A 20,250-nucleotide genomic window follows, 5' to 3' on the forward strand; every position below is an offset into this window, starting at 1 on the left:
TCTGCGGTCAGGATGTCTTGGTTTCCGTGGGTATCCAGGTCTTTGTCCCAAGTGGTTGTAGGGTCCCGGCTTGCATCTGAGACCAGATTGGGTGGTGGTGAGGCTAGGGGTCCTAGTCGTAAGCAGTCCTGTTCTTCAAGATGGCTGAAAATATTATTAAAGATAGTAATGCCATTCTCAGTAAGTGCTATGTTAAATGTATGAAAAGGATTATATAAACACACAAAAAAGAGGAATAGTTCTCACAAGCAGGTGTGGGTTTTTAAAGGAGGAATTGACAATTGAGCTTAGCGTCATAGGCGTAAGCCAAAAAGGAAAGGTTGTTTTGGGCTGACCTGTTTGAGCAGAGGCAAAGAAGATGCAGTGTTTCCAGACTAGAGCCAAGTCTTCTTATAAAGAATGACTGGTAGAAATGGGAAACCAATTCATAAAATATTTTATTTATATAGCTAAGATTTTGAGACTATCCTACAGAGGAAAGAGGAAATATAGGAAACTGATGTAGATAGATTTGCATTTTAGAAAATTTGGGTGATGTAGAGTATGGGTCATAGAGAAGTAAGGGTAATGTCAGGAACCATTAGAAAAAAAATATTCTAAATTTTTTTTATTGAGTTATAGGAATTGACATATATCAGTTTCAGCTGTACAACATAATAACTTATTATTTGTATATATTGTGAAATGATCACCATAATAAGTTTAGTTAACATCCATCACCAATATAGTTACACATTTTTTCCTTATAATAAGAACTTTTAAGATTTACCCTCTTAGCAACTTTCAAATATACAGTACAGTATTATTAACTACAGTCATCATTATACATTACATCTCATGACTCATTTATTTTATAACTGAAAGTTTATACCTTTTGAACCAATTTACCCATTTTGACCCCCCATTCCCCCGCCAACCTCTGGCACCCACTCATCTGTTCTCTGTATATATGAGTTTGGGTGTATTTTTTTTATTTAGGGGGGGTGGTTGTCTTGTTTTGTTTAGATTTCATATATTCTCTGACTAATTTTACTAATGCCTCAAAGTCCATACATGTTGCAAATGAAAAGATTTCCTTTTCTGGCTGAATAATATTCCACTGTGTTGTAAATTCTTCATTGGTTATTTTGTAAAGGATGCAGTTCTCATTGTACACCATAGATGTTCCTGAAGGTCAAGTAGTGTTTTAGCAGCTCAAGTAATTTAGACATTCATTTGATTGATACCAAGTTCCTTCAAAGATTCTGACTTTTATTTTTATTACATAACTATTTTAAAATGAAATATAAATGTATATTTTTTCTAAGTTCAAAAATAATAGTTTTACTTAAAAGATAACTAACAGACCTGGCTGGTGTGGCTCAGTTGGTTGGAGTGTTGTCCCATACACTAAAAGATTGGGGTTCAATCTTTGGTCGGGGCACATGCGGGAGGCAACTGATGAATTTTTTGCCTCCTTTCTCTCTCTCTCTCTCTCTCTCTCTCTCTCTCTCCCCCTTCCTATATCTGTCTCTCTCTCAAAAAAAAAAAAAAAACACCAAAAAACACCAAAAACAAAAAACCTAACAAATACCCATAATCCTATTAATCCAGAGTAATAAGTAACATTGGGGTAAATATGTTCATAGCTAAATCTTTGCATTTTTCTTTAATTATTCACTTAGAATATATTTTTAGAAATGTAATTAGTAGCTTCAGGCATGTAGCTTAGTATATTTTAAGGCCCTTGTTATAATGCCAAGTTGATTTCAGAATTTTATATAGTTTACATACATTTTCATCAGCACTTTATTGTATCACTATTTTACTATAATTTAGCATATCTCAAAAACATACTTTTTAAAATGCCTTTAATGTGCTATTTTAGTCTTACATTTTCTTTGAAATGGAAAAGTATGAGAATAATATAGTTGAGTTCTATGACTGTATCACCGTTTCAATAATTATCAATTTATGAATAATCATCTTTAATTTAAAATATATTAGTTGAGCAAAACAATATTCAGTAGCGGTGAAAATGTAGAAAATAGAGGAACTCATATACCATTGTTATGAGTAAAAATTTATAAATGTGGCATTATCTAGTAAAACTGAAAATGAGTGTACCCTGTGATGCCAAAATCCCACTTTCTGATACACCTGTGCTCTTACAGTCTTATGTATATGAACCTGAGGAGTCACGTCCAACTTTGTTGTTGCAATAGTATAAAATTGGAGACCACCCAACTGATGATATCTAGTGAAAAGGATAAGTAAAGCATGGCAGAGTCACATGATGTAATACTTAATTGTTAAAACTTGTGAAATAGCTCTTAATATGGATGTCTTTAAATTTTATTTAATGCAAAAAATTAGTTTTCCAAGGACATATGAAATATGACAGTATCTGTTTATATTTTTCCAAAACCACCCTATAAATAAATAAATAAATAAATACATACATAAATAAATAAGTGGTTTTTAGTAATTATGAAGGATTATGTCAAAAGCATAATAGTGTTTGATTCTGGAAGGAATGGGCTATTGGTTTGCAGTGAGAGGAGATTTTACCTTTATTTTAACATTTTCTATCCCTTTTTTTAAGAAGCCAATATAAAATGTTAATAGCTAGTAATTACTGGTTATATTGAAAATATGGATGTTATTTTATTCTTTGTTATTTCCTGTGTTTTTACATTTATTAAATTAATAATAAATTAAAGGGACATTTTATAGGAAGAGTGATGAAAGGCTTTAAGTCTTTTGGGATTATGGGGTATTGATGGGGCAAGAATAGGACAAATCAGCTGACATTTGAGGAAATACTTAGTACCAGAAGGTAGAAGAAGTAAGCAGAGAATGGGAGATGGCTACTGCTCATTTTGATATTTTTGACTGGGGTAGCCATATTTCCAGAAAAGTAGAGGGAATCACATATCTTATTCTTCATACAGTATCTCTTCATGTCTGACGTGTGGCACCTATATTAGCAATCATTCAGCAGATGTTTATGGAGGGTCTGTTGGATGCCATTGTAGGCATTTGGAATATTGGTGTGTAGAAGGTTTATAAGAGCCAAAGTTTTTTGTTTGGCCTTTTTTTTTTTTTAAATATATTTTATTGATTTTTTACAGAGAGGAAGGGAGCGGGATAGAGAGTTAGAACCATCGATGAGAGAGAAACATCGATCAGCTGCCTCTTGCACACCCCCTACTGGGGATGTGCCCGCAACCAAGGTACATGCCCTTTGTCCAGAATTGAACCTGGGACCCTTCAGTCCGCAGGCCAACGCTCTATCCACTGAGCCAAACTGGTCAGGGCTTTTGTTTGGCCTTTTATTGTATTTTTACCTATGTGAAAATGCTCCCAGAGTTTCAGCCAATGAAAGAAAGATTTTTGTTTGTTTATTGAGTATCGCCAATACTATGGCTTTCATTAATCACATCTTTTACCTGTTATGCTTGAATTCAGTATCACACTATGCAGTATATAATTTTCTCTAATTATTTATTATGTACTAGAGGTCTGGTGCATGGATGCGTGCACCGGTGAGGTCCCTCGGCCTGGCCTAAGCCCTCTCGCAATCCGGGACCCCTCGGGGGATGTCAGACTGCCAGTTTCGGCCTGATCCCTGCAGGCCAGGCTGAGGGACCCCACAGGTGCATGAGTCTGTGCACCGGGCCTCTACTATGCATATAAGATCTTTGGTTAATCTCTTCCCGCCCTCCCCCTCCCCCCTTCCCTCTGAGATTCATCAGTCTGTTCCATGTTTCCATGCCTGTGCATTGAGCGCCCCCGGTGGTCAGTGTGTGTCATAGCTACCGGTTGAACGGTCGAAAGGTTGAACGGTCCTTCAGTTGCTTAGGTTTTTATATATATAGATTGATTTTGATTGTAAGAATTCTTGGTTATATTCCAGGATTGTAAATAATGGCTAAGAAATTCAAGGGCTCATGGAATTATTAAATGTTAGAGCATAAAAGGGTTTTCTTTACCCCCTTATTATAGATAAGAGAATCTAACTGAAATCAATACTTAACATTATCCTGAGCATTTCTCATCTAGGTCTTAAATAGTATTTCCTATTTATATTTGTATAAAATATTTTTACTAAATATTTACTGTAACAGCAGGTACTCTACATTGTGATGCTTCCCACATAGAGTTAATATTTTCATTTTCTCATTATTAACTTTCTTATCCTTTTACTCAGACTAAGTAACAACTTGTAAAATAATTTGCTTTTCCCTCTAGCTTATAACTTGATCAATTATATTATATAGCTTTGTAACATACCTATGTTGTCATTGAAATGTTTATTCATATTCTAAATAATATTCAGTCCTATGAGTTGGGTCTGTAGAAGGGTGGTTGTTGTGATGTTGAGGGTAACGTTAGACTCCATGGCAACCTGGCTGGCCCCCTCCAGATTCACCGTTGATGCAGCTGTATTACAGTTATCATCTGTTGTTTCCCAAGCTGCAATTTCCTTCTCAGTTTGTGGCTAAAACCCAACATTTGATTATTGTTTTCCACCCAGTTCAACATCGATCTTTGATCCTGCAGCAAACATAAAAATACCTATGCTTTTTTTTTTGCCAAAAATCTGACAAGATTGTATTGGGCGTCATCTGTGGTAACATCAGACTTTATTTCAGTGAATAAAGATGAAACAGCTGCTTTATTGTTCAGCTCAGCACTCATGCATTCAATATAGGATCATAATGTTTTCCAGCTTTCTCTAACCATAGATATTTTTCTATACTTTCTAAATACGCTGTGGATATCACGTTGTCAGAGAAAATAGACTTTCAGCAATTCTCAGAAAATATTGGACTGTCCATATTAAAATTTACCTAATCAGTTTATAGAAGTATGGCTCTAAAATACCATTTTTAAGAATAACCTTTAATTTTCTACTAACATTAATTTTCTTTTATTTTTATTTTTATATTTATTGAATTTATTGGGGTGATCTAACATTAATTTTCAAAGCTACTTTTAGTTTTGAATTGCTCTTACTATTTTATCTTTATACTTTTTACTAAAATTTACAATTATTTTCAAGATTTCACACAGGATTGTAATTTATAATTTTTTAAAATATATGTTTTATTGATTTCAGAGAGAAAGGGAGAGGGAGCGAGAGATAGAAACATAATATTGAGAGAATTATTGATTGGCTGCCTCCTGCATGCCCCTCACTGGGGATCAAGCCTGCAACCCGGGCATGTGCCCTGACCAAGAATCGAACTGTGACCTCCTGGTTCATAGGTTGGCGCTCAACCGCTGAGCCACACCAGCTGGGCGTAATTTACAATGTCATTCAGTGTGTGTGTGTGTGTGGGGGGGGGGAGACCTGAAGAGAAAGGGTGACGGAAATTGGTTGTTGGATTGACGAATTGACAAAGTATAAATCTCGGCCCCAAGTTGTAAAGGCCTTTCCTCAGTAATGCCTTGTTAAACTTTCACTGCATATGAATTAGTACGTAATTGTAATTCAGTTTTTCATTTGACTCTCTCCAGCAGCCTGTGATTGCTGTTCCTCTTGTTATGCCAATTAGCAGAAGGAAAGAGGATGAGGCATCTGTTGGAAGTGCGCCCTTGGCAAAGCAGCAGTCATATCAGGCCTCTGAGTACGCCAGCAGCCCTATAAAAACAAAAACAGTAACAGGTATGTGTCCAGAATTCTAAAGGTTCTGTGATCTTACCCAACCTCTGAATTATCAAATTATCTGGGCCACGGTTTCATGAATGTTGACCAGAGACATGAGACTGCTGGACTGGAGACAAAGGACTTTGTTATTTACAGCATTAGCAGTAACCAGAGTGATAGCATTTTCTTGTGTCCCTCTCCTAGCCCATTTTCCATAGGTGTAATACCTATATACATTACAGGAGAAAAGCCCTCAATTGAGTGAACCTAATGGGTAGAAAAGCATGTTTGCTGTTTTTTTTGGAAGGAGGCACTATATGTACCTTGCAAGACTGTAAGTAAACTTGTCCAGTGTTTAGAAAGAGGATAATATTTCTGTCTTCTGAGGCTACATGCTGTTCAGATATCCTTGAAATCACAATTGGGGTCAAAGGCACTCACTCTCTCTACTTTTGAGACATGCAAAAAACATAAGAGATCCTATAGAATTGTCTCCCAATAGGATGTTCCTTCTTAATGTTAATTCTTGCAAATGACAGTACATCTCAATTTTCTTTCCTCCCCCTTCTCTTACTTTTTGAGCTACCAGTGGTTCTCAACCTTCCTAATGCCGCGACCCTTTAATACAGTTCCTTATGTTGTGGTGACCCCCAACCATAAAATTATTTTCGGTGCTACTTCATAACTGTAATTTTGCTACTGTTATGAATTGTAATGTAAATATCTGATATGCTATATGTGTTTTCCTATGGTCCCGACCCACAGGTTGAGAACCACTGAATGTCCATGCAAATATAAAACATAAACTTTCTTCCATAAAACATTTTATGTTATTTCCTTTATTGTGAAGAAAAAAAACTCACAGTATTTTATGATTTAATTTTAATTGGCATTTTTATCTTTAACTTCTAATGTTTGTAATGATGGGCCATTCTCTCTTCAGGTGATTTTTTCTTAGATATTCAGCTTTATTTCATACTAGAGGCCCAGTGCATGAAAATTTGTGCACTCAGGGAGAGGGGGGGTGTCTCTCAGCCTGGCCTGCGTCCTGTAACAGTCCAGGACCCCTCAGGGGATGTCCACCGGACCGCTTAGGCCCACTCCCCAGGGATTGGGCCTAAGCTGGCAGTCAGACATCCCTCTGGAAGCCCAGGAGCCCTCGGGGGATGTCCACCTGTCAGCTTAGGCCCGCTCCCCGGGGAATCAGGCCTAAGCTGGCAGTTAGACAGGCCTAAGTCACAGTCAGACATCCTTAGTGCTGCCAAGGAGTGGGAGAGGCTCCTGCCACTGCCGCTGCACTCCCAGCTGTCAGCACGGCTTGTGGCTGAGCAGAGCTCCCCCTGTGGGAGCACACTGACCACCAGGGGGCAGCTCCTGCATTAAGCATCTGCCCTTTGGTGGTCAGTGCGCGTTATAGCGACTGGTTGTTCCCAGTCATTCTGCCATTAGGGTCAATTTGCATATTACCCTTTTATTATATAGGATAACTCATATTGCCAATTGTATTGAAAAAAGTTTTATATTTTCAATACATCAAAACCCACTGTTAAATGTCTGTAAAGGGCAAGACTTTGTTGTAAGTGATATTGAGGGTAGACATATTACTAAGACATAATGTCTGCTTTTGAGAAATTTAAAATATGATTGTGTACATAAGGAAGTTCAAATGATCATTTGTGGTTAAGAGGAGAAGTTAGTATTTTCATATTTGACAGCAACAATAAATATGCTAATATACATTTTTGTGGGGTTTTATACATAACTATTATTATGCTGTGCTCTATTACTTTCCTAAAATGCGATGTTATGTTTATTTTGTAGAATTTTTAGTTTTTCATCTCTCAGTATCCACAAGTATTTACTCTGTTGAGATTTACTTTATAAATTGTTAAAAATGCTGATGCTTATTTTTTGTATCATAGGAAGATTATTTATAACTTGCATTAAGTTTTTAATATAGATTTAGATATTTTTTTCTTTGGTTACCATCTCTTTAACTGGTATTTACAGAAAGGCCTATAAATATCCTCTCTAAATAAAATAAATGTACACTAAGTGTCAATTGATAAAAATAAATTTAATCTTATATACATATTAACCACATATTCTGGCCTCCTGCATTACTATTTAGTCCTGTTCTTTTTAAATTTTTAATTTTTTATAATTGATTTTAGAGGAAGAGTAGGGAGGGGAAGAGAGAGGGAGGGAAAGAGAGAGAGAGAGAGAAAGAGAAAAAGAAACATCTGTGATGTGAAAGAGAAACATTAATTGGTTCTTTCTTTACATGCCCCAACTGGGGATTGAATCCACAGCATGGGTATGTGCCCTGACTGGGAATCAAGCCTGCAACCTTTTGGTGTACTGGACCATGCTCTCATGCTCCAACTAGCTGAGCCTCTGGCCAGGGCTATTCCTCTTCTTTAAATCATATTTAATAATTGATATCAAGTAATTGTTAAGAATGGGTAAAGGTGACAGGAAATTCTTATTTAAGTGAAATTATATGACATAGAACTATATAGAAATATCATAGATTTTAGAAAAATGTGCATTTGCTATGCATGGAGAAGTTTTATTTCTAAATTTACATCTATATCAGTTACATATTAATTCCAAATGATATCAGTTAATATCCAAGATACATTTTGCTTTCTTATATTTTTTAATTTTTATAGGAAATTAATTTTATATTGAGGAAAGTGATAAACCAAAAACATAGCTTTCTATCATTATTATTACTTTATAGAATATGAAGATGTATATAAACAACATGTTCTTTATTTCAAATTACAATAACTGTGGTTCTTTGTTTTGAGTTATGGTATTTGCTTTTTCTGTCTTTATTGTTCCCCTATTTCTAGAACACTTAGGTTAGATATCTGATGGGCAGTCTCTTTATAGGTAAGGATATTAGTACTTCACCAAATATCAATTCTTACCCAAGCTAGCTTAACAATTAACAGTTATCAAACTAATCCCCTGTCGTTGCCTTGTTTTGACTGTGTGAGCATGTTCAGGAGGTGAGAAGCCCTGGGGAAAAGAACATTTATTCTTTATGACTTACATGTCTTCCCCTTTGGATGCTCCCATTTGTACTTTCCTGGGAACCTTGGTGGTAGTGCTCTCCCTTTTCTTAAGAATGCTCTTTGCCAACCATATGCTCTCAGTAGAATTAAGTTTCAAAACGTTTTGTTTTCCTTTTAATTAGAGTATACAGTTCCAGTTTGGTTTTAAATAAAAAATGTTTTATAAGTCCTTTGAATGTTTACCTACTTCTATATGTAGTTATCATTGTTTTTATTATTGCTTACATTGCATCCTGAACTGTAATGAATTTGGTAAGGTATTCAGAGCCTTTTGTTGCTTTTGTTTTACTTTTTCCATCATTACCTTTTTAAGTGTACAGTTCAGTAGTGTTAAGTGTATTCACATTGTTCTGAAATACACATTTTAATTTTTAAACAGAACTTTCAATGGAGAAATGTTAGTATTAATTTTTTCCTGAATTCTTATTAAATTTTTATTTTTATTTTTATAATCTCAACCTAAAGTCTAATGTTGGTTTTAAGTTCATCCCCAACAACTTATGTAGTGTTTTTGGCACATGATGACGGAGGCTAGCTGATAAACACCAGGTTTGATTTTGGTTTTTAATTATTCAAGATGAAGCAGACATCTTCTTCTTCCAGTCTCAATTAACCAGGGTAAAGTAGCTCGATGCCCTGGAACATGTGACTGATGACTGGAATGTGTTGACAGCAGAACAGCACTGTTTTACTGATACAGGCACGCAGGGCAGGCCAAGCCAGGATCAAGTCATGTTTCACATGAAGATAATATATTATTACAGAACTCCAAATTGTCTTCCAGAGAATCTGTATACCCTTCAAAACAAGGAAACCCTAAAAGATAGGACATCTGTTTACCCTCTGTTTTGGAAACCTTATGAACATTAATTTGGGCTCTTGACAAAAATGTCTGTAATGGAAATGAAAACTGTAAAAAGCAAGATACTCCATATATGATAACTTTAAAAAAATACTATTCATTATCATCAAGTCTAAAGCTCTGCAAGTACACAGTTAAAATAATAGAAGGCCTTTTAATTTGACTTATTAAATCTACCAAAATAATAAAGATGTGATCATTAATGATGTAAAGTTTAGGAGATAATGCCACAAGTGAAAAGTATGGAACTTTATCTTCTGACCATGATGGAGTAACAGGGATTCGGATTATATTCTTGCTGTAAATAACATATGGTCAAAGTATATGGGAGAAATAAAAGTTTGTGCACATTGGACAACAGGCAGTATAGCATGTGCTCCTTCACAGAAGGGAAATAAATGAATGAGGTGAGGGCTAGGCTTGCACTGGCTTTCTGGCTGTAGGCACATTCCAGACAATTGAGCAGGGTGGGATATATCAGATTAAGCTCAGCTGTGTTGCTGAATTGAAGTTATGGGAAACACAGGGATAGAAGTATAAGGAGGCAGAGGTGACTGGAAATTAGAGGACAAAATTCCAGAGAGAGAAAGCTATTCAGTGAAAGAGTCCCAGAAAGCTGCAATAGAGTTCTTGAGTATTCACTAATGAGTGAGATGTATAGGATTAGATGCCACAAGATTGGGCATAGGTTGACTATGGAGCTGTGAACTGAATGGTTCTCAGAGCTCACACAGGGCTGGAAGGCATTCACATTCCTATTATCCATAGCATACAATTCTTAGAAATCATTCAGAACATCGTAGAGAACCCAGAGCAGCATGCCTTGGTAGTGGAGCTAACCTGTCCACAGAGTAAAGGCTACTCTAGACCCACCTTTAACAAGCATTACAAAAGGAACTAAAACAATGAGTAGGTTAACTTCTGGCAGAATGAATCCCAGTGCTATTAAGAGGAATACAACAAGATACAGGCAACAACGTAAAAATCACAATGTCAGCCATTTAATTCGATATACAGAAGATGTATTATAGAATTGTACACCTGAAACCTGTATTTTATTAACCAGTGTCACTCCAATGAATTCAATAAAAAAGAAGAAAAAAGAACTAAGAGAAAAAACAACAACAACTATGAGCTGCAAAGAAACAGGAAATTTTGACCAGGAGAAAAAATAACCAACAGAAATAAATTGAGAAATGACATAGATGATGGAATTAGCAAATATATTAAAACTTATACATTAAAACTGATTTTAAAACGGTATTCAAGTATTTAAGAAAATATTAATACATTTTAGAGAGAAATGGAGCATATAAAAAAGAAGCAAGCCTGTCTCTAGAGATGTAAAATCTGAAATGAGAGCCTCCCTGGGTGGAATTAGCAGTAGAGTAGACATTACAGAAGAAGTAGTCAATAAACTTGAAGACATGACCATAGAAGAAAGGAAGAAAAATATCCTGAGTTTTAGTGAACTGTGGGACAATAATTAATTAGGATATTCAAGGAAGGCCTCATTGAAAGTCCATATTACCAGATACTGAAGCAGTGAGGGAATGAGCCATGGGAGTATCTGAGGAACGATCAAATGGGAATGAATATATACACACATTTTTATGTGAATAAGTTATCCCTTTCACTTTATAATTAAGGAGATTGAGTTATAAAGAGGGCAAGATCCCTGGCCCCAGATGGAACCTGCAACCAAGGTATGTGCCCCTGACCAGGAATTGAACCCCCAACCCTTCTAAACACGGGCTGATGCTCTTACCACTGAGCAACACTGCCCAGGACTAGTCAGACTTTTTAAATGAAAGTTCGAAATTATAGTAGTCATTCTGTAATTAAAAGTTGCCTTCTTTCGTTCCTCACTGGCGGTTTATAACCAGCTCTAAAAATCAGGTCTATACAAATGCAGTCATCGACTATTTTCCTTCTAATACCTAATATATAAGCAGCCAACTTTAGTGTGTCTTTTTTTTTTTTCCAATTAATTGTTCTAAAATTTCAGCCCAGTTCTGTAGGATTAATATAGTGAAGAGTTTTGCATTAGTGCTACCGACATGGATATACTGGGAAACTCCTAACCTCTGTGATGAGCGGGGGAGGCTCTGCCTTTCTTCAATTGGGTGCTACTTTGATAAGACTCAAAGTTAAAACACTAATATTGGCATATATATTTTTTTTGTTTCTTGATATGTTTTAATTATATATCAGAGTTATTGATGCTTCTGATAAAAAATTATGATGTTTCAGATGTTTAGTTTATTTTTGTCAGGCATATGGAAATACTATGTAATTTAGATCTCAAAGAGAAATATGAAAAATCCTGAAATTTCCAAAAGCACTTTGTTTATATTACAGATAGCGAAAGGTTTCAGGCTATTTTTTTTTTAAATCTTTTATTTGATATTGAACTTGAGTTATCAGGTAGAATTTTTCTAATTACATTTTTTTCCTGACTTCATTTCAAAACATAGTATTTTAAAACTAAGCAAGAGTTTAAGAATGTAGCTATAATATTTAAGGTTGAGTTAAGTTTGGCTGAAAATGTTAGAAGACACTCACTAACAGTAGTTTGAACAAGGTTGAATTTTATTTGTCTCTCATGTGAAAGCTTGGGTAGGTACCTCAAGGTGTTTTAGAGCTCTTCGAGTTCAGGTACTTTCCTATTCCATTATGGGTGGCCTCAAATGCCAGATTTGCCTTATGGTTCACAATGGATGCTTCAGTGGTTTATCATATCTGCATTTCAGTGAGCAATAATGAGTGAGGAAGGGGACCTCCCTATCTCTTTAAAAACTATACAGAAGTTGCACACTCCACTTTTGCTTATATACTCTCGGCCAGAACCTAGTCACATGACTATATTTAGCTGCATGGAGGTGTCAGGAATATAGTTTGTATTCTTTAAGGCCATGTGCCTGGATAAATCGTGTGGGTTCTAGCTAAGAAAGAAAGGGAGAGTGAATGTTAGAGGTGATTTAGCAGTTTCTGTTACAATAACTTAAATGTCACAAGCTGAGTTTGGGAAGAGAATTTGAAAATAAATATTTTCCTGTTAGTGGGGATATCAGAAGACAGAGCTGGTAAAAGTGTTTTCATGTCTGAGTTGTAGCTTGGATCTTTCACAATGAGAGGTAAAGGTTTGGGAGTCATCAACATGAATCATAGTCAAAGCCACAGACCCTGTGTGACTTCTCAGGGAGACCATACACAGAAAGGTGAGAAGAAAGCTCAATATACTAGTAAAGTCTGAGCAACTTTCTCATGAAAGGGTCAGAAGAAGGAGCTAATGGAGGAGATTGAGAAACATAATTTTGAGAAGTAGGCAACAAAGGGGTGTGTGTGTGTGTGTGTGGGGAGAGAGAGAAAGAGAGAGAGAGAGAGAGAGAGAGAGAGAGAGAGAGAATATAGAAAGAATAGAAAGCCTTGGCCAGGTGGCTCAGTTGGTTGGAGCATTGTCCTTTACACCAAAAAGGTTGTGGGTTTGATTCCCAGTCAAGGCACATACCTAGGTTGGGAATTTGATCCCAATCAAGGTGTGTACAGGAGGCAACCAGTTGACGTGTCTTTCTCTCTCTAAAAATCACTAAATTATCTCCTTGGGTGAGGATTTAAAAAAGGTGTCAAGATGATGATGGTAGATAACTTCATGATATACTGTAAGAGTCATAAGAACCGGGAGGCTAAAAAATTCACTTGACCAAGGTCATTTGGCCCAAGAAGCTGTAGTTGTTAGGGAATGAATGGGAATTGGGTACATAGAGACAGCTTATGTATGTCACTCTTTCAGGAAATCCATCTATACAGACACTTGGGTATGCCTATAGCTGTAGAGAGGTAAAGAGGAGAGAAGGAAAAATTGGAGATTCAGTGAAGTTGGTAGTAATTTATACAGTGAGATCACAGATAAAGCAGAATATAAACTGATGTAGGTTTTAACAGTCAAGAGAATTGCCTTTTTCTCTGAGTCAGAGGTAAGAAGATAAGAATATATACCATTATCAGTCAGTTTAGTTATTCTTCTCTCCTTAAATATCTATGCAGGATACCTGTTGTTTTCCTTGCACTGTTTCAGAGAATGTAAGAGGCAGGAAATGTATGTTTTGAAGGTAAGCCCCTTGTTTTTCACATGTAAGAAATATGCTCCTTCTAAGAAAATAAGACATGACATTACACTATACCTTCCTTTAAAACAAAACAAAACAGCATAGCCAGCATGACTCAGCGGTTGAGCACGGACCTATGAACCAGAAGGTCAGGGTTCGATTCCGGGTCAGGGCATATTCCTGGGTTGCAGGCTCAATCCCCAGTGTGGGGCATGCAGGAGGCAGCCGATCAGCGATTCTCTCTCATTGTTGATGTTTCTCTCTCTCCCTTCCTCTCTGAAATCAATAAATATATTTTAAAAACAAACAAAAAACAAGAAAAAAAAACAGTTTGATATGTTACTTGAAGTTTGAAAGTCCTTTAAATCTTTAAGAAATCATTCTATCCACAGGAAGTAGTATACTACTAGGATGGTTTCAAGTAGGGAGATTTTCAATTTTTGCTAGTAATAATTGCTCATGAATGCACAGATATATTTTGGATTTCTAATTTTTAAAAATTGTGGATTAGAAATAAAATGGGTCACACCAAAATAGTTATTCATCTGAAAGTGCTTAAGCCATTCTTCATTTGGTTAAGCTTGAATGTTGAGCAAGTATATTCTTAAATACAATGTGGAATTAGTATTAATGTACAAGAGATATATTTTTGTATAAGTTTCTCACTTTAATCAGATAGTTCAGCATAAAATTCCATTTCTTTTTTTTTATATATATATTTTATTGATATTTTACAGAGAGGAAGGGAGAAGGAGAGGGATAGAGAGTTAGAAACATCCATGAGAGAGAAACATCGATTCAGCTGCTTCCTGCACACTCCCTACTGGGGATGTGCCTGCAACCAAGGTACATGCCCTTGATCAGAATCGAACCTGGGACCCTTCAGTCTGCAGGCCGACACTCTATCCACTGAGCCAAACCAGTCAGGGCTAAAATTCCATTTCTATGTAATTAGGTATTTAATTTTATTGTAAAATATTAAATCATGAGAGTAGACACTAATGCATAATATACAATTGATTTTATTCTGTCAGGGATAAAATGTGATTTAAATGATATTTCTTTCTTTGAATAGAAGAAGGTTTAAAATGAAATGAAGTACATATAAAATAAAACAACTTGAAAATATCATTCAGAAAGTAATGAGTACTTAATGAAAATATAGATTTATTAAATTGTTTTTTCCCTTTTATACTTTGTAAGAAAATTTATTGTTATTTCTAATCCTAAAATTTATAGAAAAGTATGTTTTTTTGACATTGTTCTGAGCAATGAACATCTATAATAATAAAAGAGAAAGATGCAAATAGACCATACCTTTGCAACGCCCAGCAGCCAATTAGGAGTGAGTATGCAAATTAACCCAACAAAGATGGTGGGTTAATTTCCATGGCGACCACGCAGGCGTTCTGCACTGCCCCTGCTGCTCCGGGTCTCCGGGCAGCGTGGGAAGGTGAAAAGGTGGCTCCAAGACAGAACAAAGGCAGAAAGGTGGCTCTGGGCCGGAGCGAAGGCGGTGCCAGCAGCCAGGGGAAGGAAGGCCCATTCTTGCACGAATCTTCGTGCATCAGGCCTCTAGTAATTTATAATCAGACAACAATTCTAAACTTAGTTTCCTAAAGGATTTCAACAGATACCAGATAATTACGCGATATAACAGCCTTATTCTAGATGATTGTAGCCACAGATGAGAGTTTCTTAATACCTATATTTTTGTTTGTGTTTCATGAAACATTCCTTGGTCATTTGAATGATAATTTTTATACACATATCTGATAATTGTGCTACTCACTTGGCACTACCACATACTTAAATTTCTTTAATTCCTACTGTTCACCTGAGGACTCGAGTCAATTCTCAGCTATTATTTGGAAATTTTAGGGTTACCTACAGAAAGCCCCTCATATAGGGTCCAGGTTGGAGGGTCACTAGAAGTGAAGTAAAACTGAAGAAAGTATTGCCTAATGTAGTTCAAGAAATGTCCTGAATGCCAGAGAAAAGATGAGAGAAGTAAAAAATCAATAGCATCTCCAAATACGGAGATTTAGGCAGTGACTCATCTGGATAATGATCACTGAATTAGGTTAATGAAAGGAGTGAGAGGCAGGTAAGCTCAGTGGGCAGTGAGGTTGAATAGTTCCTGAGTAAGTGAGTCTGGGAGATGGGAGGAAAGCGATGATACGCTTAAAGCATTTGGAGGCATTTGAAGCCTATGCAGGCTGTGTAATGAAAGGACTGGGCCGTTACAACCACTAACATATTGCCTGGTTTCCCGCCCCGCCCCTAATTAATAGATGATTCCTGTACTAGGGAAGACATGTATTGTTTTTTTCTTCTTAATTTTTATTTATTGGGGTGATATTGATTAATAAAATTATATAGGTTTCTGTTGTATAATTCTCTTAAACATCATTTGTTTACTACAATGTGTGTTCACCACCCAAAGTCAAGTCTTCTTCCATCTCCATTTATCCCCCTTTTACCTTCTAAATTAGAAAGAACTCTCTGATTACAAGAGATAGAAACTATATTGAAATGATTTTAAGTAAAAAAAAAAAGTCAGTGATATATCTCGATTCCTATAACCAAAATAGTAAAAAAGGCAAAGATAGATCTTTTCTTTAGAATGACCTATAACCAGAATCCACATCATCAGGACTTTGTCTTCTCGTGCTGGCTTAATTTTCTTTTACTGAACGTACTAGTAGGTTTTTTGACACCCCTGTGTACACAGCTATGGCACCTCTGGACTCACATATGTAACTCCCTAAGACCAAAAAGGAAGAGATTGGATCCAGTACCTTTTGAAAACATACCTGAGGAAGATTTTGTTTGGTCTATCTTAGATTATGTACACACATCTTGGACAATCACTGGGGCCAGGGAAGTTAGGTACTGTGATGGCCCAGTGGCAGCCTAGGATGGGTCATGCATCCACCTCCGTGTTCAGGGGGATGAGGTGTCTTACCAGAAAATGTAGGTATAGCAGAAACATGGCTCCTGGGGAGAGTCAGTCATCTATTCCAGTTTATGTCCACTAAACTTTCTCTTTACTGTTAGTCTCAGCAGGTTTAAAATATAACATTTTGATTATATTATACTTAGACTAAATCACATTCACACATTTCTGTTTTGGTGGGAATAAGGTAAATGGATTATGAAGGTGTATTGTATACATGAACTGGGGGACAGAGGGAAAAGAACCTAGAATAGAAAGACTTGGTATTTATAAGATAGATTGCAGACTTTATAACATTTTGTTTGTTTGTTTATTAACCTAGAGTTTGTTCAATTAGGGGAAAGGAATTAGGAAGTGTTTTTGCTGTGTACAGTTTTGAACAATACAGTTTTGCTTTACACAATTTATTAATTTTGTAACTTTGTTTTATTGCAGATATTTTTCCAGCGATTCCTTAATTCAAGTTAACATATGACTTAAACTGAATTAATTTTAAAGTTGTTTGAGAGCACACTGTGATGATAATGAGTACATTGAAATTTTTTAAATATAGAGTTCTTCTACTACTTCTAGTTTTTACATGAACTGGCAAGAATTCAGCAAAAATTCAACCAAATTGTTTTGTACGCAATCTCCCTCCGCCTCCCCTTTGTAGCAGTCAGAACAAGATTATAGTTTCCAGATGAAATTCTGAATGTCACATAGTGATGACATATATTTTCCTGGTTGGCTCAGCATGAGATGCAATTTTGCATGCCATGTCACGCTGACTTGCAGAATCCAAAAGCCATTATTTCCCGAGGGGCTTTCAGGAGTGATAGTATCAAATGGAGTTTGTATTTTGATGAAATGTCTCAGGCATTATTGCAGTTTCTAAGGCAAGTTGTTTAAAGCTTTATATGTTATCTAAACTCCAGAAATTTAAAAATAGTATTACTATGTAAAGGTCATTTTTCTCTTCAAGCTATTTGAATTTATATTGCCGAATAAAGTTGCCAAAAATAATGATTAGTATAAAATATAGATCAAGAATTAGGAAGATATGTTAGAAAAACCAGTAGACTGGGGACCAAAAAACCTAGGTTTTGACCTTGGTCCAGTGTGTCAAGCTAACCTCAGAAAGCCACATTTTCTTTATTTATAAATTGTTAAATATACCCAATAATACCTCATAGGTTTAAGTCTTCTTATAAGACTTTAGTAGAGGACTTAACTAAAGTAAGATATATGAAAGTTCTTTAAATTAATAAAACACAATTCAAGCCCTAACTGGTTTCACTCAGAGATTGCAGGGGTCCTCAAACTACGGCCCGCGGGCCACATGCGGCCCGCCGAAAACATTTATCCGGCCCGCCGGGTGTTTTTGCCGCCGCTGTGTGCATAGGAATTTGTTCATAGTTTTTTTTTAAACTATAGTCCGGCCCTCCAACGGTCTGAGGGACAGTGAACTGGCCCCCTGTTTAAAAAGTTTGAGGACCCCTGAATTAGAGCGTCGGACTGCAGACTGAAGAGTCCCAGGTTCGATTCCATTCCAGGGCATATGCCCGGGTTGCGGGCTTGATTCCTGGTTGGGGGTGTGCAGGAGGTAGCCGATCAATGATTTTCTCTCATCATTGATGTTTCTATCTCTCTCTCTCCCTCTCCCTTCCTCTCTGAAATAAATAAAAATATCTTTAAAAAATAAAAAAATAAAAATAAAAGGTAATAAAGAAGCTGAAAAAAAACCACCTCACCACAATTCAAATAGAAAGTAAAGATCATGTTTTTAATATGTTTTTATTTTAAAAGGAAAAGCATAGGCTTCAAGCAAGGTGAAGCTTACTTCATCTATTGGCTTCTGACGTGGAAGTAAATTTTACTTTTTATTTTTTCTGTTTGATCTTAATGGTCTTAAAGTTGCCTTAAAACTTAGTATTTCCATTCATGCTTACATAACATTTATTTCACTCTGATGATCTTTGTATTTTACATTTGCCTTAACTCACTTGCTTTGTTATACCAGTCTCTCTCTCCCTCTCTCTCTCTCTCTCTCTCTCTCTCTCTCTCTCTCTCTCTCTCTTAAAGTTGTCTCATGTCCAATTGCCTAGACATCTCAGGTATGTTCCAGGCTGCTCAAGTCTAACATGTTTGAAATGTGTACAACTACGTATCTCTCCCAATACCACTGACCACGTTACTTAAGGCTGAAAACCGAGGATTTATCCCGTGTCTCTTTTACTGTCCATTCTGCCTGTAAGTTGTATCTTGAATCTTTTTATTTTAGTCTGTTTGTATGCAGCATCCCTAGTCTGAGCCACATAATTCCTTGTATGGAGTAATGTAAGGCTATTCTAACTAGTCTCGCTGGTGTCAATTCCAAATTGTCTTATCATGTGATCTCAGTTACCCTAATTCACTTTCCAGATGACAGCAAATCATGTTATTGAAAATGTAACTTGGATCATTTTATTCCCCGCTTTATACACTTTAGTGACTTTTTATGGCAGTTAAGATAAAGTCCAAGCTCCCTCACATGGTCTGCATAGTTTGACCTGCTTGAGTCTTTGCAGGGTTCTTTCAGCCCATCTTTGGTCATTGTTTCTTACACTCACCCTCTGTATTTCTTCAAACACTCTGCTTTTTCTTGCCTGGGATCTTTTACATATGCTCTTTCTATTGTTTCCATTGCTCTTTTCATAGCTATGCATTTTTCTTATTCCAAGTCTTAGTTTAGATGTTAACCTTTCAGTAAAGAAACCTTCCCTATTCAGCCTTTTTAACATAGGTCTGTGCCGCTTCCCCAAGATTTCCTACCTTAACACTCCTATTTTCTTCCTCACAACACTTATGATAGTTCCCATTCTTTTTTTTTTTAAATGTCTTTTCATCTGGAATGTATATCAAGGACCATATCTGACTTACTTACTTCTGTACTCCTAGAAATCTAACAACTATTTCTGGCATTGATCAAATATGTAGTAATTATTGTATGAACGAATGAAACCTTTTTCTTTCATTATTTTTATTTAAGAGCTTAACAATCTTATTCCTTAACCTTTTTTGCCCCCTGCCTGATAATTTATTTAAGTTGATGTCCTATAACTTTTCATATCTGTTACCAGATTTCCTAGAGATATGTATCAAATATTTAGGAGAAGTTAGCAGTTTTTGGTACATTTTAAATTGGTGTACATAATCTTTTAGGGTATTTTTGCTACATCAGAAATTTGGGTGGATAATTATAAAACACGACAGTACCTGGCTTGTAGCAGGTGTTACGGAGGTTTTGGTTAAATAAAATATGGATCAAGATTGGAAGTTTTATAAATATCCTATCTGTAATATATATAAAACTACAGAAAAAAATTGTCCCTTTAGAAAAAACCAACTTCTCTTCCTGTTATCTTTTAGAAAATATTATGGATTGAAAATTAGTTTACCCAGAATAATGTGCTTTTACACCTCTAATAGTCAGATAATGCTATTTAATCAGAGTTTTTAACAAGTTATGTTTGTCATAGCTTTTTGGGCAGCACTTTGAGGTTACAGACAGATTTCAAATCCTTTAATTATTTTTTATTGTATATTAGAGGAGAGAGCATTTATGATAAACATGTGGC

General features: G+C 36.0%; 1 protein-coding gene across 10 annotated transcripts in view; it reads left to right on the forward strand.

Moving 5' to 3' along the window:
- The window catches only part of VPS13B (vacuolar protein sorting 13 homolog B (yeast)), a 631,834-nt gene that overhangs the window by 223,871 nt on the left and 387,713 nt on the right, over positions 1–20,250 (forward strand). For all 10 annotated transcript variants that reach the window (XR_001364589.1, XM_005879267.2, XM_005879266.2 and 7 more), the window contains exon 20: positions 5,506–5,653. Coding sequence is in view for 9 of the 10 variants with exons in the window: in XM_005879267.2 (XP_005879329.1) it covers positions 5,506–5,653 (148 nt within the window). In the remaining variant the exon portion in view is untranslated. The remainder of the gene's footprint in view (positions 1–5,505; positions 5,654–20,250) is intronic.

Source organism: Myotis brandtii, unplaced genomic scaffold (genome assembly GCF_000412655.1).
Source record: "Myotis brandtii unplaced genomic scaffold, ASM41265v1 scaffold59, whole genome shotgun sequence".
Taxonomy (NCBI): Eukaryota; Metazoa; Chordata; class Mammalia; order Chiroptera; family Vespertilionidae; genus Myotis; species Myotis brandtii.